The following is a 26,084-nucleotide window of genomic DNA, read 5'->3' on the forward strand; positions in this document are numbered from 1 at the left end:
TGAGTGTGATGTGTGGACAGCACAGCCAGCAGTCTAAAAAAGATGGCTTATGCCATAATGGCCACGTGCACATATTTCAAATGTGTAAACATTTTTTTGCAATTCTTTAACATATCTACATGTGCTTAAAATAGATTTTTCACTTGAATAAAATCTCCTGAAACATGTTTTGGGTGAGGTTAAAATGTTCTTTGTCTCATATAGAATATAATAATAATATCTACAACTATTTTTAACCATTTGTCTTTACAATGGGATATTTAAAGTTGAGCTTTAGCATTTGGCAAGAATGCATTCTGTAATTCCATACCTGTGAAAGAAAGCTCCCTGCCACAGACCTTTTTCCTGACATGCAAGTTTTTTTCTTTTTCCTTTCTTAGCTGTTCAGGTTTCTTAGGTCTCTAATGCATCTTATCTTTCAGAGCCCAGTGTAGTCTCAAATCCACTTTAAGAGGTGTAGATCAACCCATTCATCAAAAAGAGCCTCAGCATTAGGCTTTTGTTTACTGAAAGCTTTTAGGTGACTTTTTCTAGTTGTGCAGCTCTTCTGTTGTCACAACAATGGGAAGATCAAACTAGACAGTGCCTCAGACAAATATAGGTGTGTTTTTTTTAAAACAGTGTGTCACTGCTCAGAACAGATTTAACAACGTGCTGGAAAACTGTGTAATTGTAAATCCTCTGTAAAGACTCGCCTCCCCCTTCTGTCTTTTGCTATAGCTGTGCTGGCTGTAGAAAACCAGGTTCTGCATTTCAGAAAATAACCTGGAAAGTTCAGCCGAAGTTTCAGCTAGATTAAATCTGAAGCCTAGAGGTACAGTTAAAACATTGATATTTGCAGTAATCCACTGCTAACGATTTTAGTAAAAAACCTACCTCTTTCTATGGCTTTCTGAACCAAAACCCCTCAGCCTAGCTCTCAAAATCTCCAGCCTGCCCTGGGCAAGTTCTGTACAATAGTTGCCAGTTTTTTAAGCCAACAGTGAATACAAGATCCAAAACTGGAATGCAACATTGATTAATGGTCCTTGAGTGGTGTCAGCTGATGTCTGAATAATGATCGTGAAGCATTGTGTAAACTTTTCTATTTGCTTTCATATGAAATTAAGTAATGTCTTTTAACAAAATTTCCAATCGGTAATGTTCAAGTCAGAGGTAGCACACTTGCTGAGGAACAGTCACAACTGTAGTAAGGGAGGATAGAAGAAACACATTGGCTGTGTGCTCGTCTGACAAGTTCATCTTAAAATACAAATGTGATGATCACTAGAGGTTTATTCACCTGATAAAACTGCCAGCTTTAAACTTGGTGGGGACTTGAAGCTGTCCATCTTATAGCAGGAACTCTTTGGCTGGACTTGACATCTACTTGAGTTTGATAGGTCACATTCTTGGTCTCTGCAGGGACTTGTGAATTTTTTTCTTACGTGGACAAGACTGATGCATCGCCAGCATTGGTTATGCAGGGGACTGCTCTCCATACGGTTAATGGTTGCAGGCTGTGGTTGCCATGGTGATTTACTGTGTGTATGTTTTAGGGGCTGGGGGAGGGTGATAGCAGTAGGAGCAAACTTCGATGGGAAGAAATGAAGGGGAAGGTAAAGGAGTGTGACTTGTTCTCATGCTCTCATGCATAGGACACTGTCCTCTGAGCCATGTGTTTATGCTTTTCCTCATCAGGAAAACAGGGAACGAGAGATCCAGGAACTTCATAGTCTGCAAAGGCGAAAGGAGCTGGAGGAGAAGCGTCGATCCTGGGCAGCTGGAGAGCTTGGGAGCTTTGGGCGGAGCAGCAGTGAAAATGATGTGGAGATGTTGGCCAAGAAAGGACTTGAAGAATTTCTTCCCTTCTTGCAGCAGAGACCTCAAAGTCCTTCATACAGAAACCCCAATTCCAGACGCTCTCGGCTTTCTTTGGGGATTACTGCAGACAGGGAGTTGCAGAGTTTCCTGGAAATCTCAAAAGACGAGGATCCAAACAAGTTTAACAGCCTTCCCCGTGCAAACACCCGACAAGCAAGACCAAACGTTGCCTGGACTGAATCCAAAGAAACAAGAGATCTCAACTTAAATACCTTGCACTTACACCAACAGTCTGAAACCAAAGTGAGAAGCGGTGGCCTACTGCAGGTGCCTCCAGCTCAGCCCAGTCACTTCAGTGGCACAACCGGTCCTGGTGCCCGTTACTCACAGAGAGGCACCGACTACAACATGCACACTTCCAATGTGCCCTGCGAGGAGTCTACAGACATAAATGCTCTGGCCCTTGCAATTGAGGAGCGTGAACTTGTTAAAGGATTGCGTAAGTTTGATATTCAAGGAGCAAAGCCTGCAGAGGATACACCTTTGATATATTTAGAAGATGCTGGTGGAGCAGACCTGGAGACTCTAGATGATCTGAGCTTTCATTCCCTTAGCACTGCCGATGACGACCTGCCTCCAGCTTGCAGAAGTTCCATAGAGCCCCAGGACCGTAAAGCCAAGGCAGTGGGTTGCAAGAGCGAAGCTTCGGAGCCCAGCAGCAGCAGCCCCGTGTCTATGGATACAAGTGTTTCGGGAAGTAGGGAAGATGGGCCAATGTTCTACATGTCAGATACGACGACTGATTGTTCTTTGACATTGGACTCTGAAGAGGGAAATGATTTTAAATCAGCAGGCAATGTGGTAAGAAGTGAGGTTGCCAAAGCACACTCTTTTGGGAATGAAGCTCCGTACAGGGCTAGAACATTCTTCTCAAACCTGAATTCTGCTTCTGCCAAGGATCTGTCTCTTCACACTTCCACAAACGATAAGGATGATGCCAATAGCAAGCACGCCCTTCCTAAAGAAAAGGCCATAAAAAATAAAGACCCAGCAGGATCAAAGAGAAACTCTCTAAAGGATAGATCTCCAAGCTCCTCAAAATCCAGTGGCACTCGCCCTAGCCACACACCGTCTTCCAGACCTGTAAGAACTTTGAATGCCTCTGAGAATGAAAGTATGAGGAAAGTGGTGCCTATTTCTCGGTCAAACAGAGCGCCGAGCAGTGTGAAAAAGCCGGAAGCCAAGCCGGCACTTCGTGAACCTACTACAGTGGAAAGTCGGCTGTCCCGTCGCAGCTCTGTCCGAGGCACGACAGACACGCTGCCGAGAAGTCCTTACAGGCACAGCATGTCGGTAGAAGAGCCAAGGTTACAAAGGGGCACTGTCACCTCGAGCAGCGCTCACTTCGAGAGGGACAGAGTCTCTCTCAAGAAGCCAAGCTCTAAACCTGTTAGGAGTAATGTCAAATCAAAGCTAGACGAAACGAAGATGTGTCGCTCCAGTGTAAAACCCCAGACCCCTACAGATGACACCAAGGTTGCCACAGTCAGCGTTCCCAAAACACCATCCACTGTCCCAAACTTTGCGAGGAATACAGTGGCTTCTTCTTCAAAGCGTGCAAAAGTGGATCTATCCAGCTCATCCAGACCTCCAACCATCACAAGGTCTGTGTCCCAGAGGCTGCCTAGAGCGAAGCCAGCAGCGACCTCTGATGATCCGAGTCCAAAGGAGAACAGTGTGAGTACCTTAAAGAGAGCAAATAGTGCCAGAGTGGTTGGAAGAAGCATCCTGCAGGGAGAAGCTGTCAGCACTAAGGCGGAGCCTGCACCAAAGGAGCAGGGAACAGTGGAAAAGGCCTCTCTCAAACTGAAAGATGCAAACCGGACCACAATTGGTAAAATACTGAAGCCGTTACTGAAATAAGAGAGAGATTTTTTAGAATCTTGGAACATGAATGCTTGTTCAAGCACTGGATGTCTGTGTCGTGAAATTCCTTAAAACAGTAACACTGCCGATAAGCAACATCATGTGCTCGTTAAATTACGGCACACCGTTGGAAAAGGGCAAGTAGTTGTGTTCTGGTCTAAATCCTTTTTTACGAATTTGAATGTATTTGAAGCTACTGTGGTGGAATGCAAGCGTAACAGCAAAACTTTACGTATTTGTCATACAGAAGGTCACCAAAAGCCAAAAAGCTTTAAGAAGTTAAACTACGAGATGAAACGCTTTGTGACAGAAAACATGGATAAAGGCCAGTTTTTGTGTACTCCTCCTAAGCCTCAAGCCTTTGTGCTGGTTGGTTCCTTATTCGATGTCACAGTGAATCCTGTGGAACTGAAAACGAACTTAGGTGATTGTGCTTTCCATTGCTTTCAATGCCTTGGATTCAGGAACTCTTTTTGCCTCTTGCAAAGTCCGTTGCTGGCAATTGGACAGACTGGGAACTGCTGGCCAAAAAACAGTAAACCAAGACATTTGCCGTTTGTGGCTGTCTTTAACCTCACTGAAGAATTTATAGCATGTTTTATGAATGTGTGTGTGTGTGTCTGGAGGAGGCTTTCTGCTGGGCAGGAGGCTTCTTCGCCAAGAATGCGGCAGCGTTGTCTTGCATGCGCAAGTAGATATGGCTGGTGCTGCATCGAGTAGCACGGCTGGAGGCCGTGCCTGTTGGAAGGGCCGTCAGTGGCCATGGTGACGATGACTACTCCTGACTTGTTTCGGTGGCAAGCAAACTTGCCAGCTTTTGGTCATACGGAAGTGCCATATATTTATGATACATATCAAGGTTGTTTGCAGTTCAGCTCTTGAAGGCTGCGATGTAGTGCTGAGCACTTTCTTACCATTCCATGTTTCCACTGGTTTATCTACTACCAAATTACTTTAATGTTGCAATGGCTCTGACTGAGCCATTAGTTTCCCTGCCTCCTCCTCTCCCTCTCCTTGTCAACATAAATATTTAGCATGAGACACAGAGCTTACGCATGACAATGTTTTTGCAGACTTCCTTGGTTGCTTCAAATGTGGTTTTTAATGTTTAAAGACTCTAAAGGATGAATTATAGTATTTGATAAGCTTTTTAGAAAATAGAGACCTCTTTTTTCCTACAGATACAAATTTTAACTCCTGTCAGACTAAGGTACAGAGAGTAGGGGAAAACTTGTTCAGCATGCCTTGCGTCTTCCCAAGAGACGCGTATGTAGGTGGGGAAACTGATCGCTGTTCTCCCAGGGACATTATTTAAAGAGTTGCCTTTTTATTCACTTATGAATAAAGCCTCGTTTAAGAATAAAATAAGAAATAAAAGGAAAACCTCTTTGGACAAGCAGCATTGACTTACTAGCGGTAAAACTGTCTGCTCTATCCCTCGGTGCCGGGAGAGCGTAATTCAATGAGAATGAGCCGTTTAATTGCTCACGTGCTTCTTTCTCATGGGCTAGTATCAGGGACAGCCAGCTTTGTGTTTTGAATTTAGCAAGGGGCCTTTAGCTCTTCCCACATACCAGCAAATCTTGATGCAGACATCATACCTAAACACCATAAAGTATTGCATAGGGCCTCTTGTTTGAGTCTGTCCCACAGGGAGAATTTATACAGCCCACTTTTTGGCAAGGGTGAATTTTTTGCTTGAAACCCTGTAAGCTTTTTGGGTACTGCCTCCCTTGTGGGATAGATACAAAAGCATCTCCCTTCTTGTTTCTATCTGTGTGTATGTATGCACATCTGCAAGAGCAGATGATTGGCTCTTTTCCTTTTTTTTAAAAAAAAAAAACCAACAAAAAATTTTATCGGTAGCAGGCTTGAAAAATAATTTAAATGTGTTTGGAATATGTAAATAAATTTCTATAAATCTGTGTAAAAGAAAACTGAATGTATTTAATGGAACATTTATACATTTCGGAGTAACTCGGTAGTTTAATAAAGTTCCCGTTTACTGGGTGTGAGGTTTGTACTTTCTCCTTCCTGTGGTACTCTTGGCTTTGGTCCTGGAGATCTCGAGCAACTGGAGTCCGGGTGAGATGACTGTGGGAAGGTCCCAAAAGGGAGGACTTTACAGCAGAAATCCTGGCGCGGAAAATGCTGGGCTTGTTTTTATGCTAAGACACGCAATCTGACTTCAGTTTCTGAACACTTCTGAGGCGGGACTTTGTGCACAGGTTTGGGTAGAACGTGGAAGGCATTAGACGGTAGACGCAGCACTTTGTGTACGCAGTGTATGTTGTGGCCAAGACAAATGTTCGTGGCACTAACAAGTCTGGATCTGTCGCTATCTCCATGCCTTTTAGCTTAGCACACTTTATTGAGAAATCCTGGTTTACAACTCCCAGGACTTTGGAAATAAAGACTAGCCTGTTTTGCAGGAGCAGGTGGTGACTTTTACACTGTAATTCTGAATTTTTACATTTCGTCCCATTCTCCCTTTATTTTTCCTTCTTCACTGCATACAAAAAAACATCTATTCAGCAGAAAAAATGCGAGAGCCAGCCAGCCTCCTTGTCCTCAGGGAGCGCTTCCTCCCCTCTGCTATGGAAATGATTTTTGGACTGGAATTGCTGCTATTTGCAAACTTGTTGAGCCCCTGACTTTTCTCGTTTGGTGAGTGTGTCTCTCCCCATGTGGAGTGGCAGGCACCTGCTGTCTGCCAGTGCTGAGTGATGGCTGCTGGTGGAATCTACGTGGGAAAGCCCTTCACCGTCAAAAGGTGTGTCTCAGAAGTTTATGGTTTTTTAAACTTCATTTTTATTTCAAAAGGGTTTATGGTTACCAATTCATTATTTAAACTACCAGCTGTCAGAGACAGCGATGCCCTGTAGGTTTAATTTCCCATGTCATGCAATTTTCCCAACGCTAGCGGGCCACGGGGCTATCCCGGTTGCAGTCAGTTCTCAAAAGAGAGCCGAAACCTTTTCTCCAGCTTCGTTCTGCCGAATGGCCGATGCTTCTGATGGTGACTGGGGCCGTGTCTCTCTCCACGGGTGGCTGCAAAGGTGGCAGTGAGGTGGGGGAGCCCAGGGGACTGTGGGGGGACCTGGAGCTGTGGAGCTGGTGGAGATGGAGAGATACAAGAAAGAGCTGTGGGAGTAAGAGGTGCTGATTCATACTTGGAGGAATTTAATATTCACATCTCATGTGGGAACTGCATACAAATGAGGGGCTCAGTGCATCCCTCATTACAACAGCTCATTAAATTATCAAGAAAGACAGAAAGAGTTCCCATCACGCCTCCCACAGTGTGCAAGTCAGGACTATGTCATTCAAAATAACCCACCAGCATCTTTCTGATCTCAGGGTCTGTCTGTGTGGACGGACACAGACAGCCACACGTCAGCTCCGACCTAACCGGACCCAAGCCAGCTCCGGGCGTACGGCGTGTCGGCTCGGCGCTGACCCCTGAGCTCGCGCGTACCCTCGGCAGGGCGACGCTGCTGCAGCAGAGCCCCGGCTGTCCGTCCCTGTGAAGACCTGCCCTCCGAAAGCTGGTGCTGCTGCTGCTACACGTGAGAACGTAATCCCTGCAAGAGAGGCTCGGCTAAGCACAGCTCCTTTCAGGTCTGGCTGCTCGGTGTTTTCCATTAACTCGATGCACTCTGTTTACATCCTCCCGCCGCCGGTGCCAGAGATAGCTGCCTTGGGAACAGCTCCCTACAGGTATTGTCAGCAGCTGCTGGAAACAAAGGCGTTTGTTTTAGCCACGTCACTATCTAAATAGCCAGAAATACATTACTTTTTCATTACTCGTAAGCCGGTATTAAAAAATCTGTCTTGTTCTCCTGGCTGAAAGATGAATTCTGGAAATCTCACACGCTGTTAAAGCTGGCGGCTGAGCAAATATCCTTGCAACTGTGAAAGAAAGTGACATTGAGGCGAAGGACATGTGAAGGTTCTTGTTGCAAGAAAGCACGTTTCTCTTCCCAGAGTGCAATCACTGGCATCAGCTACTTGCATGTGGAGAAAATGGCTTCAGCCAGCGGTTGTTCCTTGCCCTAGAGTTGGTTTCTGTGTCTGAAAAGGCTGAAGGCTGAGGCTGCAGCTGATGCCCCTCCTTTTAGCACTGAGCCACGGGGGAGCACAGAGGGGACATTAGCACCCCGACCTTAGAGGTGGTGTTTGGGGTGAGGTTTGCAGTGGCCCAGCAAATGCTCACCAAGGGTGGCCTTGTTTGCACGGAGGGGAGAGGGTTACACGCCCTTCTGAGACCATTCACCCCATCTGAAGCAGCGACTCTGGACAGGCTCCCTTTGAACAGAGATCTGTCTCTTTTGCTTTTGATCAGGTCTGAACAACAGCTTCTTTTCTATCCTCTTCCATCCTTATTTACTGGGAAAAGGAGAGGGGGGAGAAAAAAAGGCAAAAAGCTTTGATGCCTCCTCTTGGGTCAAGTGGCGGAAAGATGTGAACTCTACCTACTTTTTTTTTTTTTTAAACAATAGGACTTAGACTGATAAATAGAGCTGGTAGCTTCAAATAACCCTCAGCTGCACAGGGGCACCAGATATTTGCAGTGGCCTCAGTGATTTGGCAGCAAAATAAGCAGAAAAGCAAGACCTCTGTTCAGCTCCAGAGCAGATCTAAGTGGCTGTTTCCTCTTCACTCTGAAACAGAGATCCTAGCAACTGAACACAGGCAATGTGCATCTGGGCACCTGAAAGGAGCTGGCTAGAAAATATTTGATTCCACTTCTAAATAAATGTTTACAATGAATTTTATTTCCCATTACTCTTCTGTTGCATTGTCGTTAAAAGTAAAAAAGCTACCTTGCACAGAGAGCAGCTACAGCAGGGCTGGCGGGTGCAAACCCACCACCCGCAGCTGTACCGCTTCCCTGGTGCTTACTCCTCACGGTCCCTTGCTGTAGGGTTAGGGAAACAAATGAACTGACTGCCTGTGTGCATGTTTGATAGTTTCTTAAAAATCAGGAAGATTTTACATCTTTCCGATGGGCTAGCACATGTCTGGGAAGGAACTGGATATGTTTCTAAGACGGATGCGCGCGCAGTAGGTGTTGGGAGTTACTGAAGCCCGGTAACTGCTGTGCTGCCTATGGAAATCTGGGAAACGTGCATAGGGGAAAACGTGGTGATGACAAACAGGTGGGCACCACTGGAGGCGAGAACCGTATGGGTCCTTTTCTCTCTGTCATTAGCATCCTCGTGCTTCCCTGAGTGTCTGCTGTTTCTGGCAAGTTCAGGTTTAAACCACGGTCTCTGGGAGAAACTGGGACGCCCCTGTGCCTCGCTCCCCTGGATCACTGCGGAAAGCGTTGGGCTGAGAACTGGTGGAGTCGCTTGCGTTTGGGGCCTGAAAATGTGAGACGTTGCTAACTTCGTGTTGTGGTTTCTGGTGTTTCTCACGCAGCATTTTAAACTGATTCAGACGTATTCCCTATGCAAATCTTTAATCTCCTTTTTTAGGATGAAAAATGGGTGTAAATGTGGTTTTGATTTTTCCCCACCCTTTTACAGCTGTATTTGGCCCTTTATGTCCCATGACCGCTTCCTCCCACTCCTATTTCCTCTCATACAATTTCGCATCATCCTGTATTAAATTTTCCAACCTCCACTAATAGCTCATCCCTCTTCTTTATCTTCTTTTCACCTGGCAGCCTTTCCGTGCTCTTCCGTTCGCTTCATCCTTCTTTCTCTCAGTTTCCCGACTCCAGTGGCCATTTTGCTCTGTCGCTTCCTTTCTTCTTACTGCCAACATGAGTCGTTCCCCAAACCTCTGTCTGCGAAATCTGCAAGCTGAGACTTTTTGCTGCCAGCTTCCAGTAAGATGTGGGAATAGAGCAACAAAATGGACCTAATTTTGAAGGTTTACGTGTCTGTATTTTGCAACTTTGCCTTGTCACTGCGAGCCAGTAGCTGGAGGAGGCTGTTGCCGAGCAGAAGGGCATCTTTGCGTCTTTTCTCTGTGAACGTCGCTCAGCCCCTGCGCCGAGCAGCCTACGGGGAGGCAGGTGGGGGAGCAGCGGAGCTGAGCGCATAGCGTGATTTTGCAGAGGTGGGTGAGGAAAATCTGTTCAAATAAAGGTGTGAGTAATTTAGCTTTGCGGTTTGAGTCTAAAAAGCCCTAATGAAAGACTGCCGACGACAGCTTAGAAAGCTCTTTGGCAAAGTGATTCCTAACCCCGCCCGTGATCTTGGTACCACAAGCGAATAGGTTTGTGCAGTCAGTTCAATGCTGTTTCCCCGTGCATCAGAGCAAACAATTGTGTTATTGTTTCTTCAACTAGCACGTAGCTTTCCATGGTATGGATTAAAGCTCCAGTAGATTTTGGGGTTCTCTCATAGGGTAAGGACCAAAACCTTTTTACGACAAGAGATAGCGCTCGGAAGCCCAAAGATGGCTCTTGGGGAGTATGGACTCAATTTTGCTTCTGCTGCAAGTGACTTATGACTGTATAAAATGGAGAGCACTTGGAACGCCTGCGTAGTGTGTTTATATAGGGTATGCACTGCTTATTGCAGCGAGTACTTGGTATTCACACGTGTTCTGTCTAAAAAGAACTGAATCCTGTTTAAGACAGTCTTTCCTCCCAGGAGGTTATAGGTTAAGCCATTGAGTAGTCAAGCTGAGAAGGCACCTCTGGAGGTCACCCAGCCCAGCTTCCTGCTCCAGGAAAGGCTCGCTTCACAAGTAGGTTGCTGTGCTGAGGGCCACAGGGTGTTTTTCTTAGCACAAGATGGTTATAAGAGGGAGGCGTGTGATTTCACTACTGAAATAAGGATACTGAAGATGGGAAAACACTAAAGAAAATGCTAGTCTTCTGTAGGCCATGGCTTGAAAAATGTTTGCCACCTAGTCCAAGGAATATATTGCTATTTTTAACACTAGTCTGCCTTAGGTGTCTGATGGTGACGTGAAGTCAGAAAAGCAAGCAAAGGTGGGAGTTGGGAAAGAAATCTGAGAGAAACCTCAAACACAGAAGGCTACCCACTGGGTGCAAGGAAGAAAGAAGTTTGTGGCTTAAGAGAAAACAGGAAAAAATCCACTGGAAGTTGCATCGGCTTGTGAGAAAGGGTGGACATCTGCAGTTTGGATGAAGTGAGAGGAGAGGTGAGAGATGTGGAGTAGCCAGGCCGTGAATCGGTCCAGCACCGTTAACCTGAGGGCAGGTGAAGGTGGGCAGCTGCTGGCAGCGCCGTAGCCGGTCCATGGGAAACCGGGGAATGACCCTCGCGAGCGCAGCAGCTCAGCCCTTCCTGGCGGATGTTTGCTTACCCTCTTCTGAAGGGAATTAAGGGCCAAATAAAACAGTAACTTACAGTAAGCCTCCCCCATGACTAGCTGTGTCCTGCAGGATGGGATGCCTGTTTGTGCATATACAGCTAAGCAACAAGTCTCCTGATAAACATGATCCTTCTGAGGCGTGTCCTTTCTTGCAGCGTGGCTTTACTAACTTTACTCACCCCCACGCTTACAGTGGAGCCACTGTGGTCATCTCAAGTAGTGCAAATGCTCATGTTGAGTGGGTAAAGCAGCAGCTAACTGGTAAGCCTAGAAATCTAGCAAATATTTTTTTGATTGCAGCAGAACCCTCTCTGCGTTGCTCTGAAGGATTCGATGCAATCTGTTGCCAGAGACTTGTAACTCAACTGGATGGAGCGTGGGCTGGATCACGTGGCAGCTCCTGCTGGTGCTTTTGCAGGCCTCTGCAATGCGTGAGACCGGTTCGTAACCCGGTGGAGATGGTCCCAGGTCAGAGCTCGTGCTCTGAAGGACCTGATACTGAGTCAGACAGCAAGGAGATGCCTGTGGGGAAAACACGAATGCTTAAGCCCAGTCTTAACCCCTGCCCTCCCCATGTGTACCCTGCAGCAGGAGCATAACCAGTTCTCACTGACCACCTGGACCTAAGCAAAACAACCAGCCAAAACCAGACCCTTGCAAGACAATTTGCAGATGTGTTTCCAGCTGCAGACGCAGCACAGAGGCAGGGATGAGTGGCCGGGAGTGGGGTGTTAGCAGGGGGAGCTCTTTAAGCTATTGTGAGAAGTATCCCTGAAATCACGGGCTGCTCGTCATCTGTGCAGCGAGGTGGGGGAGCGAGGCCACCGGGCACAGCCCCGCGCCCCCGGGGTCCCAGCAGCCGCTGGGTCCCCAGCCCGCACAAAGACGGTGTCTGAAATCATGTGAAATGTGGCACAGGCAACCCATGGGAGAAAGGCATGTGGAAATACAGCAAGAGACATTTTGCAATTGTAGAAGCGACCGACAGTATTATAAAAGACTTGTAAGGCAGAGATTTGCAAGAATGTGTAGCTTGAAAATTCAGCACAAACTGGCAAAGTGGGTCCGTGACTAATCACAGAGGTCCATTGTACGATCACGTCTAACCTCTTGTAGTGAGAATACTTCTCTGAATAAGTCTCGTTTAAACTACAGTAAATATCTCTGAACAAAATGTCCAGCCTTAATATACAGCATTTTAAATGACAGAGGAGGCACCCCAACCCTTGGTAAATAGTTTGAACAGATAATCAAGCTCTCTGTTTAAAACTGTCATAGTATTTCTAGCACAAATTAATTGGGGTGGAGTGTCTAATTGCTGGTAACTGGATCTGTTACAATGCTGTGTGCCACACTGGCAAGCTCTTATTATCGAATTTCTGCTTCTCGGGTTAAGCCTTTGCAGGAAAGGAGCTGTGATTTCCCCTGGCGAAGACCCGCAGCGGCTCGGGGGCCAGCCCGTGCTCCAGGGATGGTGCGGAGACGCGTGGGAGCGGGTGTCCCAGCAGGCTCCTGCTGCCGGGCTGAGGTGGAAGGGACCTTGTCTGCAGCACGGCGTGGTGGCTTTTGGCATCGGGGGCCGTTTTGCTGCTCGCAGGCGCTGGCTCCCGGCTTCTGGTCGGTCCCCCACACGGCTACGCGTTTGGACACGGGGTGGAAGCTCTGGAAGGTCGGACCTGTGTTTGCTGTAGTGGTTCCCCAAAACCATTCTTGGTAACCCACATTTAGTCTCTGTCACATTTAAAACGTGGCTAACAAAAGGGACTTGTTTCAGAACTACAGGATGGTTGCATTTAAATGCTTATTTTTAACTCAGCATCCACTGTCTGGCCAACTACGGAGCCTGAGTGCTGCTGGAAACCATCAGGGCTGTCTTTGGTGAGACCTGTTCTACTCGCTGTTCCTTTCTGCCTGATGGGGACAATGTGGACGCTGACAAGCTCTGTGGACTCGCCCCTTTGTGGTCTTCTGCAGCTGGCCTGCAGCTCTTTGGCCTCCTGCTGTCCCTTAAGCTAGGAATATGCGTTTTTTAGTAAACCTCTCTCCCTCCACCCTTAGGACTGTGTTGAGTGGTCCGTAATTCACTGTCTCCAGACAGTGATAACATCTAATGATTCATTTACTGATGTCCTTTCAAAAGAGAGCTCTGACTCTGTCCCCTCTTCTCCCGCCTGCCTTACGCTAAGGCTGACGAGGAGCCTGGAGCTGTTCTGCAGACAAAATGGCAGCTATGCCGCCTGCTTCTCAATTGGCTGTTTTTCAACTGTGTTGACCATTTTCTCTATTTTAAGGCTGCCTTTAAGAAAGAAGGGACTTTTTTTTATCGATTTTCCCTTTTTTCCCAATCTTTTTCCTTTCTGGAGCCTACACGAGCCGTGCTGCTCCCCGACCGCTCCTGTTTGCTGTGCCACGGAAGCAAAACGTCTCCCAGCCGAGCGCAACACCTTTGCCGCAGCGCCTCGAGGGGACAATAAAACAGATGGCCTCATCCTGGGTCATTTTTCTTTATTGATGTTATTGCGGAGCCCTGTGCTATGGCAACCGAAGGAGTTGTACTTTCTGGAGGTGGAGCGGGGCGGAGGGAGGAAGGGCTCTGAAGCTGCTGTTTGGGAGCAGCCCTGCTCCGGGAGCCGCAGCTCGGCCGGCGCCGCGGGCGTTGATCCTGCGCGGTGGTGAGTCACAGTGCCATGCTCCACCAAAGCCACCTCCTGCAGCTTCCCTGTGAATCACTGCAGCCTGAGAAGACTCGCAGCGATCCCGGGGCCACCAGAAGGATGATCTCACTGCCTGCTGAGGGGAGTAAGGATACAGTCACGTGGACCTCTGCTCTCGGAGCCGGGGCAAATGGCATCCCAGCAAAGAGTTTGCGGGTGATGTAATCGGACGTGTGATTCAGTGTTATGGGACCAAATAGGGCAAAGATCCTTCTTGCAGGGAAGGAAGGAAGAAACTGCAAGATGTCTACAAATAGTCTGAGGTGGCTTTCATAACAAAACCTGTAAGGCAAGGAGGAATGATATGGCACAGGGTCCACAACGGACTTAATTTTACATATTTCTCTTTGCATCATCTGTTTTCTTTTACTTGTATGATTCTCCAAGTGGCATTGCCTATCCTGGGTGATCACAATTTGAAATCTGATGATGTAATCTTTGCGCACCACGTCCTGCTGTGGAGCTGAGTTACTGCGATACTGGTTCAAACTCATTTGCCAAACCCAGCTGAAGGATTTACTCACATTTAACTCCAGCTGAAATCAAGCGCTTTTGCCTCTCCAGAAAAATTATTTCAGGGCAGTTTTCCATTTCCATTGGATTTGTCATTATTTCAAAGAGGTTGCTGATTTCTGAGCAAGCATCAAGTGTTCTTTTATAATTTCAAATATAAAAAATAATAACCCTGTGCTCCTTCTCCTAAGACAAATCTTGAAATGCTGTAGAAAGTGCTAGTTATTTGTTTAAAATGTGTGGTCTTGTAAAATCAAGACTGGTAGTCTTGACTACCAGTTAAAAAAACTGGTAGTTTTTTTAAATCAACTTGAAATTGTGCAAGACTGAGAATTTTACAGAAATGAAAAATCAGCTCATGTTTTGTCAAGAAGGGCTGGTGGAGTGGATTTGATGAAGCTGGAATTTGTATCTGCGACAGCGAAGAAGCTCGAAGTTGCTCCTTGCCTCTGTTGCTGGCAGCTGGAGCTCAGACCTCAGGAGAAAGAGGAGGAAACTTCAGCCCAGAGATCCCCAGGGTTTCAAGGTGCCGCATCTGCTGGCTCCGAGGCATGTGCCCGGGCCGCAGTGAGGAGCCATCTGTGGGGATCAGCTCCCTGAGCCGTGAGCGTGATGGCCATCGCCCCTCTTCCCAGCAAGGCATCCCCTCGCATCGGTACTAATTGGATAGCGTTGACGATCTCCAAAGTAATATTTTGTCAGCTGCTTTCCATTCCTTGACTCTGTTAGGTGTATGTTGGTGGCTAACCACATGTAACAGCATGGGTTAGATAATGAAACTGTTGGGCTAAGCGCCGATAGGGCTGAAGAAACCGAACGCAGATGGGACTTCCTCACCGCAGACCATCAGACCGTACCACCAAGCCCACCCCTGCTCGTGTCCGTTAATTTTCCCTTCCCCAGGCCCGACGCTGGCATGCGTCATGGAAAAGCCTCATGAAAATCTCAGCTGAGGATGAATGTGGGGGTTCTCAGCAGTCCGAAGGTATCAAGCCCACATCTGAAGTACTTGTGAGAATTGGCCCGGTATGTTTTCCTCCTCCCGTTCAGCTTCCCAGTCTGGTTTTAACATTTGTCCATCTTGGGGCAGCCCAATTACTGCCCTGGTAAAAGGGACGGGCTGCGGAGCTGGGGCAAAGGATCGCTCTGCACCTGCGGGATGCGCTGTGTGACCTGGGAAGCTCTCTAACGATTTTGCAGGTAAGATGGAAACCATCAGATAAAAGCCTCTTTGCCTTTTCCAGTTACTTTTTTAGCATGAGTGTGGATCTGAGCATGGCCCAAGCCAGAGCCAGAGCACCAAGGGCACTCGCTTCTTGCACGGCCTCCGTGAACACCAGCTCTGTTCTGGCTTGCAGGGCTTTAAGGAAGTGAGCTGCAATCGCAATGACATCAGGCAGCTAACGCCGAGTTTGGGCTCGGTGAACTCCAAACGTGCCCGCTCCTCGGAGGTGAACGTGGAGCCTTTTGAAAGGACTTTCCTCAGCCGCTGCGCTCGCGCTTTTGAGTCATAACCGCAGCGTGCGCGGTGCTGCCCAAATGCAGCAAACGACACCAGGCTTGCTCTCCCAGAGAGGTGTCTCAGCAGCTTTCAGTGCGGCCGTGTTGGGTAATCCTGGAGATACTGATGCTTTCCTCTGGCACAGGTTTGAAGATGTCGGAGCCTGTGTGCATGGGAAGGGGCGCAGGGCGGTCGCTGCTCTCCACGTCTCACTCCCACGGGAGCTGGGAGCATGGCACCTGCAGCTGGTTCCCTGAGGTGGCCCTTGCTCTCTGAAGGCTGCAGAGACGAGGAGGTGGGTGAAGGAGCTAAAATCTTTGAGTCATGGCTATAAATGGAAGAGGGGTTTTGAGATGTTCTCCAGTGAAGTGGCTAAAAAAGCGGAAGAGTTTGGAAACGATCTGAGCACAGAGGAAAGAAGTTGTTTATCATCCTGCAGCTCTCTCAGGCCCACTTTATGCACAAATATGGCCAAAGATGATTTTTGAAGAGCTACATAGTGATGGGGAAGGACAAAGAAGCAAGGACATCTGTTGGTTGGTTGCCCTGCTCGCTGGAGGGGAAAAGGAGCCCCGGGGACCTCGTGCTGGGGAGGGGACGCTCTGGGGAGGGGATGCTCCTTGGGGGCCCGTAGGCAGCCAGAGGTGAAGGACAGATCATGTGTCCCTGATATGCACCATAATACAGCCAAAGGAGCCTGCTCTTAGTCCTTCACTGACGCCTGAGTTTCACCCGTAGCCTCTGTGGTGCCTGTTGTGCTGCCGGACACTGGTGTGTCAGTGGTGACCAAGGTGGGACCACGGTCCCGTAGCTCCCATCTTGGCTCTCCACAGAGGGCGGGTGAGTGGGGGGGGCCTCGGACCCCCAGCAAACTCATCCCCTGTGCCCCCAGTCAGTGCTCAGCCCTGCGAGCCGGGCGCAGGCACCTTGTTTTCGTGAATGGGAAAGCTCAGCGTGCCCCAATATACATATTTTTTTTTCCTCCCTCATCTTTTATCAGTTTATTTGTCATAATAGGATTACGTTAACGTTCATCTTGGCCCGATCCCAGAGGTGCCTTCTATCTGCTGGGAACAACCAACAGCCACAGCCCAGCCTTCTTTCAGGACAGATATCTGAGGCTGCGCGAATCGCACACCCTCAAGTTAACTGTGTGACTGCAGGACTCCTTGCTGTCGGCGTGATGCCTTCATTGCTGCGACTCCAGCGTAGCCCAGCGTCTGAGCCGAGGGCTTCCTTTTGGTAGGTGCCCAGGTTTAACTAGGGAAATGTACCATGAGGCACGCAAGATGTGAATGCGAGTTCCACACAAAGCACTTCACAAGGCACTCTGGATGAAGGAAGTGTGCGGTATGGGCATGGTGTCGAAGGCAAGATATTCTAAAGGCTCCCTCCTTGCTTTAGTGTGCTTTACGTCATCTGCTGTACACAGAGCTCTGCTGCTTCTCTGGCAATGTTTGATATTCAGAGCTTTTGAGAAGTAGGATGCTGATACTTTCTAGTGAGGAATCTGGCTTTACTGCCACACATTGAAAATGAAGCTTTGCGATGTATTTGTTTAATTATTTTAAAGAAAGAAAGGAGGAGGAACTCGGGGGGAAGAGCCCGGGGCGTGAGATGGGCGAGACAAGCAGAGCCGACGGCATTGGCGGGCAGTGACCAAGAGGTGTGAAGTGTCAGCAGGTGCCCGGCGTGATGCCTTGCAGAAGAAGTTGCACCAGGAGCAGTCGGGTTGAGGCACGCACCGTGTAAGCGGTGAGCTGTTTGTCATTACTCAGGGGAGCGGGACAAATGAGAAATCAATTGAACATCAAACCATTGTTGCTGATTGCCTATGTTGAAAATAAATGATTCATCAAGTGCTTTAATTGATTCATACGTGGCAAGGAGTTCCAGTCTTGATTTACGGACCTTTCCACCAGCCAGGCAGGAAAGTCTTGCTCCCGCTGGCTTTATTTGTGCAACAAACATCCTTTTCTCTTGGCATAGATTAAGCCAACCCAGTTACAAACTTTTTTTTTCCTTCCCTCTCTGATTGTTTACTTTGCCTTTAAGTGTTTGGTAACTCTGCTGACATACGTGGTCCTTTTTTTTTTTTCAATTTTTATTTCATATTGGTGGAGCCCGGAAGGGCTGGGCATGGCTGTGTGCGAGGCGCTGGGCTCGGTGCCCAGCAGGGCGAGCAGATGACCCCATTGTCAGTGAGCTGCAGCCTACGGCTTACCATGGATTGACAGTGTCTGCTGCCAAATCAGTGGGAAAGGGGACGTTTGGAGACATAAAAGCCTTTTGTGACTCCTCATGCGATACATGGTGGAGTACTATGGGTCTTGAAATCTGTGTGCCCTCTGGAGATACGCGGTTGCCCGCAGGGGCTGGGGGAGGCTGTGCCCCCTCCCTGCCGCTGTGCCTCTGTTCACCCACCAGCCTGAGGACGAGGAGTTGGAGATCTGCCTCCGCTTTTCCACAGCGGTTCCACAGGGTCGTCAAAACAGATGGGAAGCATGGGGTGTGTGCTGTAGGTGAGGGGAAGGGATGGGGAGGGAGGTGTATCCCGCCTTGCGCAACCGGTGGGTGGCTAAGGCGTGTGGAGAGCTGCGAGAACAGGGAGGTCCCCCAGGCTGATGTGGGAGGGCCTGCCAGCCCCTCCACCACCCGAGCCGTACCCTGGCTGCCGCTACTGTCACGTTGCGTGGTTTTGACTTGGTTTCTCCCCGTGTCCTGAGGCCAGGCTGCAGGGACGCACTGCAAGTTGTCTGGGGAGAGCCTGCTCTGGAGCGTGTCCAGAGAAGGGCAACAAGGCTGGAGAGGGGTCTGGAGAACAAGTCTTACTAGGAGCGGCTGAGGGAGCTGGGGCTGTTTAGTCTGGAGAAGAGGAGGCTGAGGGGGACCTTATTGCTCTCTACAACTGCCTGAAAGGAGGCTGTAGTGAGGCAGGTGTTGGTCTCTCCTCCCAGGTAACTAGCGATAGGATGAGAGGCAATGGCCCCAGGTTGTGTCAGGAGAGGTTCAGATTGGATATTAGGAAAAATTTCTTTACTGAAGGAGTGGTCAGGCATTGGAACAGGCTGTCCAGGGAGGTGGATGAGACCCCATTCCTGGAGGTGTTCAAAAAAATGTGTAGATGTGGCACTTCAGGATATGGTTTAGTAGGCATGGTGGTGTTGGGTTGACGGTTGGACTTGATGATCTTACAGGTTTTTTCCAACCTATGATTCTGTGATTCTCCAGTTGCAAATACCATAATGGCACCAAGCTCCTTGGTCTGCCCGCAACCGCAAGAGAGACGGCCACCAGCAAACGGGGGCTGAAACAGCAACAGAAGAAAATGACAACGTAAGAATGGCAACCTCTTGCAGTTATTTGCCACATAACTCAGTTGCTAAGGGTGGAACCTGACTAGCTTTTAACTTGATGCAGCCCACAGGTGCTGCTACAGGATGAACTGGGTTGCGGAATTTATGTGGCTAAGAAATAAGGCTTTCCGACAGGTTGTTTTTCAGCTGGATCATTTTTTTCACCCAGGTCTTTGCAGCAGTGCTGGGGCTGACGGGGCGGGAGAGGGGGGCAGCAGGGCTGGGCGGGAGCTGCCGTTTCTCTGCAGCAGTTCTGCTTCACTCCACGCCGGCACTGCCGTGGCCGAGGCTGGCAGTCACCGCACCAGCCTGGCGTAAAGGCTCTCCAGCCTCTGGAGGCACAGGGCCCCTTTGGGATTTGGTCCGTCTGATGTTTTCGCCTTGCTGTTTGGCCGTGAAAAGGCGAATGGTACCGCCATGTACATTTTGGGGGTGATCTGTTTTTGCATCGTACCAGAAAGAGTTCATGTCCCGTGTCAGTCTGCTCGAGGGAGCCCTCACAAATGAGAAGAATAAACCCAGAAACACGCCCTGCTCTGTGCCCGAGCTGTCTCCGGTGCTTGCGAGCCTCAGCCTCCCACTGCCCGACAGCGTAGCACGGTGGGTTATCTGCCTTTCTGTTTCCCTGGTCGAATCCCGGGTTCTGCAGCAAAAGGGTTTGAAAGCCTCTACGAGATGGGCCCGAGTCGTTTGCCCCCCGTCCTCAGAAGCTGTGCAGGCAGGCGCTGGTGGGACGGCCCCTGTGCTGCTCCTCAGTGCGCACTGGCTCTCTGGCCGCAGGAGCCGAGGCCACAGCGAGCTCTTCTGAAGCTGGGTCTGGTCGTTCCTCTCTTTGGTGTGCGATTTTCCTCGCTCAGCAATGCTGAGAGTCACTGAAGATGGCATGGATTGGGTATGGCAAGGGAGAGCAAGGTGAAGTTTTGGGAACTTTGGCTTCAAAATAGATGTTTTGAGAGGGAGAGGTAGCTTGGGAGTTCAGAAGAAGCAGTCTGTGGTGAAAAGAAAGAAGAAGCAAAGAAGGAGATGCTGAGGATGGTGCTGGGCAGATAGACGCTGTGATCGGGTAGCCACGGACAGGGACCAAAACCTGGAAGGGTGCTGGCTGTGCTTGTGCTGCTTGTTATTTCTTTTTTCGTTACTGGTTAAAAGTGATCTAAATCTGGGGAGGATTCAGCGTTCCCCATCTGAAGGACGTATGTTAGCAGAGAAGCGCCTCTGTAAGCATTGCTTCAGCCCTGGTTCTGCAAAGAGGTTGCAGGAACTCATTATTCATGATTTTATCTTGCTACCTGAAATACATAAATAGCCTAAAGGTTCCTCTGATGGACTTCTTCCAGCTCTTTGATGTGCCAAAGATAATTTCTCTGCATACTCCCTCAACCTGTCCCCACTCCCTACCTAAGGTTTAATGTTTCTACTTGTTATGTTTACCTGTCTGTACTAGACTGTAAGCTCTCCAAGGCAGGGACCTTGCCGTCTTTCATGTTGAAGTACCTTGAAGGAGTTGTAACATCAACAGCCATAAAATGTGATATAAATTATCAAAGCAACATCAACTAACACAGATCAACTCTTTGGCCTCTTCTGCACCAGGCGAGCTTTACGTGGAGCTGCCGGCTGCTCCTGGCACCGGCTTGGGGGATCTGTGCTGACAGAAATAGGCAGAGCCAAGCAATTCGTGGTCCCCAGCCCCAGCTCCCGCATGGCTCCGGCATATCCCCAGGGCTGGGGCCACCGTCCCGCAGTGTTTCTGGGAGCCTGCCGCTCGGAACCACATTCCACAGCGCACTTGCAGCCAGGTCTCTCTGGCCTCCCCTTCTTGGGAGCCGGTTTCTTTGTGCAGCCTGGGATGTGTCAGGAAGAGACCTTGTTTTTATAACCTCCTGTTATGGCTGGAGGTAATGCCTCTGTGGTGATGGCTGGGGAGCAGACTTTGATCTGGTGCTTCGATGCCTCTTCTGGGAATTCAGGCCTCTGAGTCTTATTTGCCCAGGGCAATAGTCAGGAGGATTTCCCCTAAGTAAAGAGCCATCAAACCTTATCAGCTGTCTTGCTATTCCTGCGTCACAGCCCCTTGAAGACAGCATCTGTCAGGGAGAGGTCAGGCAGAGAACTCTCGGGGCGAACGCCCAGCGTGCAGCCTGATGCAGCGCAGAACGGGAGGGCCACATCCTCGGCTGGACCATGGCACCCACAGCAGCCCAGGGACTAGCAGCCGTGGGGCTGAGAACCCGAGCCCCAGCTGACTCCCGGCCAGCCCCATGGGGCCTCCTTGTCCTCCCTTTAGTCTGCGGTACGAGTGGGCAGGGTGCCATCAGCAGGGTCTCGCCAACATCCCGTGGATCCCACACACCTAGGAAAAAACCCTTGCAGAGCCCGCCGAGCCCTGGCCAGTGGGCAAGGGGCAAGATGGGCTGAGGCTGCAGGCAGGCAGGTGTTTGGTCCTGCACGTGGTCCCCAGCACCCACCGGCAGCAACCCGAGTCCGGGCTGTGCTGCTGCAGCCGCGCCATGAGCTGGGCTTGCTTTTGGATTTTGCAGCTCTCATCGCTGCAGCATCCCAGAAATCAGAGGAACAGGGGCTGGTGGAGGAGTGGGGTCAGGGTTAGGGATGGGAAGTTAGGTCACCCAAGCTCTGCTTCTGGCTTTATTACACACCCTTACTTTCCCTACCTGTAAAAATGCTGATAACGCCTTCATGTTTATCATGCCAGTTTGGTTTCTGAAGGGTTGACCGTGACATCTGGAGGCAAACTGCTGGGCTGCAGAGCCATTGCACAGACAGGTTGCTTTTCTTCTTCAGAGAAACTGGTTTCCAAAGACAGGAGAGCGCCGTGCTGTTAAAGGCCCCATGAACGGGTTCCGGCGGGGAGCTGCAGACCCTGCGCCCAGCCAGGCTGCCTTGCTCGAAGCTGGCTCCGCGTCAGACTGCAGAAGCGCCTGTGCTTGTGGCTGCTTCTTTGGCACATCTGCTCCTGCAGACTGCTCAAGGCTCTTCCATATTTCTTTCAAACAGAGCTATTATTTCACTGACCCGGGCCTGCTGTTCACTGATGAATTGGGTGCTGTTCACTGCAGCTTGAAATACTGTTTTGCTACTCTTAATGCTTCCCATTCATTTTCTGCGGCGATCGGATTCAGAACAGCAGATATGCAGCTTTCATTGATACTTGGTGCAGCAGCAGTACCCTCAGCAAAGGCGTTTTTGTACGTAGGGCTCCAAACCTTTCAACCACGCTATCATGGCAAGCCATAATGTCCCTTTTCTGCCATGGCCCGAGCCACCTGCAGCCCCTGAAAGAGCGCATTGTTTCCCCGGTTAAAGAAACAACACGGGCAGTGTCTGCGCTGGTTGCAAGGGAGGGCTCTGGGTAATCTCCTTTTGCCCTGCCCCCACCCTTCACCCCCCCAGCATCCTGTCTGAGGCTGAATTTCGGCCCTGCTGCTGTTTAAAAACTCAATGGGAGGATATTTGCAGGGTGGGTTATTTTAGCTGCTGAATGAGCCTCCTGATGTTACGCTGCCAGGTGGGGCCGACTCTCTCGGGGTGGCAATCCTGGCAGGAGCAATTCCTGGGCACTGGGTTTTTACATAAACAGAAGCAGTTTTCTTCTTCTTGCCCCCTCTGGAAACCAGTAAGCCCCTAAATGACCATTGGTGGTGGGGGTGTTTTTTTTTCTATTATTTCATTTTCTTTTTTATTTTCCAAAAAAAGCACTTGTGTGGGGGGAAGATGCAGCACTACCTTTTGCTCAGAGAAAAGGAGCCTGACAGCTTAGCACTGCTCAGAGACAGGAAAATTACTTTGTCTAGCGAATATTCTAAAGAGATGAAATAACAGGGCACGATCCAAATCCTCTGCTTAAAAGAAGAGCTGTCTCACTCCTGCTAAGCCAATAATTTCATTGCTTTGCTCTTCTTTTGCAGAATGAGCTGACGGAAGGAATGGTGGAAATGTCTGTAAACGCTTTTTGCTAAAGAAAGGGAAGATTTGGCCTGTAATCCAGGTTGGCAACCAGAGGAAAAGTCTCTGCCCCAACAGATAAGCGGTAGTTTATTATGGGCATATCCTTGCCGGCACTTGCCTGTTTCACCTACTGGGAAGAGGAGCTGTCACCGGCAGCTCAGCGCTGTCACGCGCCACCCAGCAGCAACACCGCTGCCGTCTGGCGTGGGGCGATGCCAACCCTTGCTTGTTTTCAATAAACAGAGCCGTGTTTTGAAGGGAATGGCAACGTTGTTTAAGAAAAACAGAGTACTTGAAGAAAGATGGATTATATGCTGAGCCAGAAAAGCGCCAGAGATGATAAAGATAGTCTCTGAGCTGGCACGCCACAGCCCCCCGGGTTACGTGGCACGGGGAGAAGTGGCTGACAGGTTGTTGTCCTGCAGCTGAGGGACATGGGGAGGTGGACACAGAGTGCTTTGAACCACAGCCTTGTCTCTGCCCCACATTTCGTCTCTCTTCCTTGTGGCTGTCCCAGAGCGGGTGGAAAGCTGGGATCACCTCTGCATCTCAAGGGCAAGAGAAAGTCACCTTACGCACCCAGCCTTTGTAAATATTCCTCTCCTCCTTTCAAAATCTGTGCTGACAGTTTTCTCCTGCTCTGTTTCAAAGCAGCTGTTGACACGGGGTGGGCAGAAGCCTGCTGCCCCCGCAGTGTGCGGAGCTGGGGGTTTGGGCTCGGGGCTCTGGCAGGATGGCCCTGCCGGCTGGGCTGCTGCGGGCAGCACGGACCGGGGCATGCCTGGGCTCCCGCCACCGCTCCTGATAAAGCCCTGCAAAAAAACCTGGCACGGGAATGGCTCTCTGGGATTCCCCTTTCCTGCTATTCCTGTCGAGGGCTGAGCCGCTTGTTTATCTTGTGGGAGAAGTCCGCAGCCACAGTTAGCTTTGCGTATTTGATCCTGTCTGAGGTCATTTCTTTCCCTATCTGCAATATTTCCATTGCAAGCGCCTACAATTATTTAATTGTGGTAACGCAATTGCTCAATGAACATACTACCTCTATTGTCCCCGTGATCTCACATACAAATGTTGTGGCAGTCACCTATTGTTTGTGGGCTTAGCGACGGAGGTGCCAACAAACACGTGCCGGAGTGGAGCTCGCCACGGGTGGCCCTTCAGAGCCAATGCCTGCGGGGGCCCTGGGTGCCACCACCCCCCACCAAAGGCAGGGTTAGCACCGAACACCTCCGGGACGTCTGCTGAGACAGCTGGAGTCAGTTTTGGTGCACACCCCACAGCAGCAAATTCTGAATTTTTGACGGTCACAATGCCCAGCGCCTGCAGTGCCTACTGAGCAGCCTCAGGGCTGTGGGTGCGCGGCACTCCCGACGCTCAGGCTGTACCCGAGTGGGAAAAGGCAGACAGACACCTGACAGCAACGCTCAGAGGTGTGCAAGGCTATCTGATGTGAACGGCCTCGAGTTGCGTCAGGGGAGGTTCAGATTGGGTATTAGGAAAAATTTCTTCACTGAAAGAGTGGTCAGGCAGTGGAACAGGCTGCCCAGGGAGGTGGTGGAGTCACCATCCCTGGAGGTGTTCAAAAAACTTGTGGATATGGCACTTCAGGACATGGTTTAGCAGGCCTGGTGGTGTTGGGCTGACGGTTGGACTTGATGATCTGACAGGTCTTTTCCAACCTTAATGATTCTGTTATTGTATGATTCTGTGTGAGATGAGACTGAATCAACTTCAGCCTAGAAGGCAGAGGACTCTGGGCTATGGCAGAGGCCTGCAATGTGACAAATAGGAGGAGGAATGGCAGCAGTTGCTCATAAGACAAGAGCCGGGGGATGTTAAATGAAATCATCAGGCAGATTTTTTTTGAGGCATAGAGGAGGAAGTCTTTTTTCACACAACCACAATTAATTGGTGGAACTCATTGCCACAGGATGCTTCAGGTACCAAAACTATACATCAGTTCAAAAAGCAATTAGGCAAATTAATGGGACAGCAGTCTCTGGAGGCCTGTTAGCGCTGCTGCTGCAGATGCAGTCTGTGGCTGGGGAATCCCCCGGGCCACCGAGCACTGGGGCTTGCAGGGTTGCGCCAGGCTCGCCCCGCTCTGTGCCCCGCAGCCCTCATGGCCCGGAGCTGCAGGATGGCTGTAGCGTGTCTCCTCCTCCCGGGGCTCGCCACGCCACACTGGAAATGCTCCTCTCTAAGGATTTTTCTCACGTGTAAAAAAGTTAAATGACTTCTGAATATCATACCGAGGTACTCAGAGGTCCGTCGCGGTGGGAGTATAAATTGGCCCCGTTTGGGGAGCTGTGTTTTTGCCTTCCTCCCCGTCCCTGGCTCCACGCAGGCAGCAGCACTGGCTGACCAAGGGCAAGCCAAGCCCCCGGGAAAGCAGACGGTGCGGGAGCCACCTCGGGGCGTGCAAGGCTGCGGGTGCAGCAGGGCAGAGGTGGGAGGCAGGACCATGTTAGCTGCTCTGGCTGCACCCCCAGCCTCCCATCCGTACACCTGGACGCCTTGTCCTTCACTCTGGCACGCTCCGTTTACCTGTGGGATGTGAAAGTGCCGCGAGATGCAGGTGTAACACCAAGAAATTGCGAGGAAACAGCCCCCACATATCTGCAGATTGAGAGAGAGAAGGGTAGTCTGCAGGCTGTGATTAAAGCTCAGTGCGTTTACATTTTAAATACTTCAGTACTCAGTCAGTTTAGATAGCTTAATCTTTGAGAATTAGATAGCTTAATCAGACAGAAATAGAAGCTGCACAAAGAAAGCTCTGTAAAACCCCAGGGCTCTGGGTACGGGAGCCCCAAGCTCGACTTCATTTTTGTCTAATGCAGCAGTTTGCTAGGCACTTCTTACACAAGCATGAAGACAAAGTGCCGGAAAGAGATTTCATGTGCAGAGATATGTAAAACAAGACCTGTGATTTGTTTATTATATTAAAGAACGCGGCCAGAGCTTTAGGATAAAAGGGCATAAAATAAGTGGCATGGGAACACA

At 49.7% G+C, this 26,084-nt stretch overlaps 1 protein-coding gene across 2 annotated transcripts in view; it reads left to right on the top strand.

Moving 5' to 3' along the window:
• FHDC1 (FH2 domain containing 1) overlaps nt 1-5,790 on the top strand; it is a 37,931-nt gene extending 32,141 nt beyond the window's left edge. For both annotated transcript variants that reach the window (XM_075421572.1, XM_075421573.1), the window contains exon 12: nt 1,681-5,790. In XM_075421572.1, coding sequence (XP_075277687.1) covers nt 1,681-3,726 — 2,046 coding nt within the window. In that variant the 3' untranslated portion in view covers nt 3,727-5,790. The remainder of the gene's footprint in view (nt 1-1,680) is intronic.
• Nucleotides 5,791-26,084: the final 20,294 nt, after the last annotated feature.

The sequence above is a fragment of the Opisthocomus hoazin genome, chromosome 5 (assembly GCF_030867145.1).
Source record: "Opisthocomus hoazin isolate bOpiHoa1 chromosome 5, bOpiHoa1.hap1, whole genome shotgun sequence".
Taxonomy (NCBI): Eukaryota; Metazoa; Chordata; class Aves; order Opisthocomiformes; family Opisthocomidae; genus Opisthocomus; species Opisthocomus hoazin.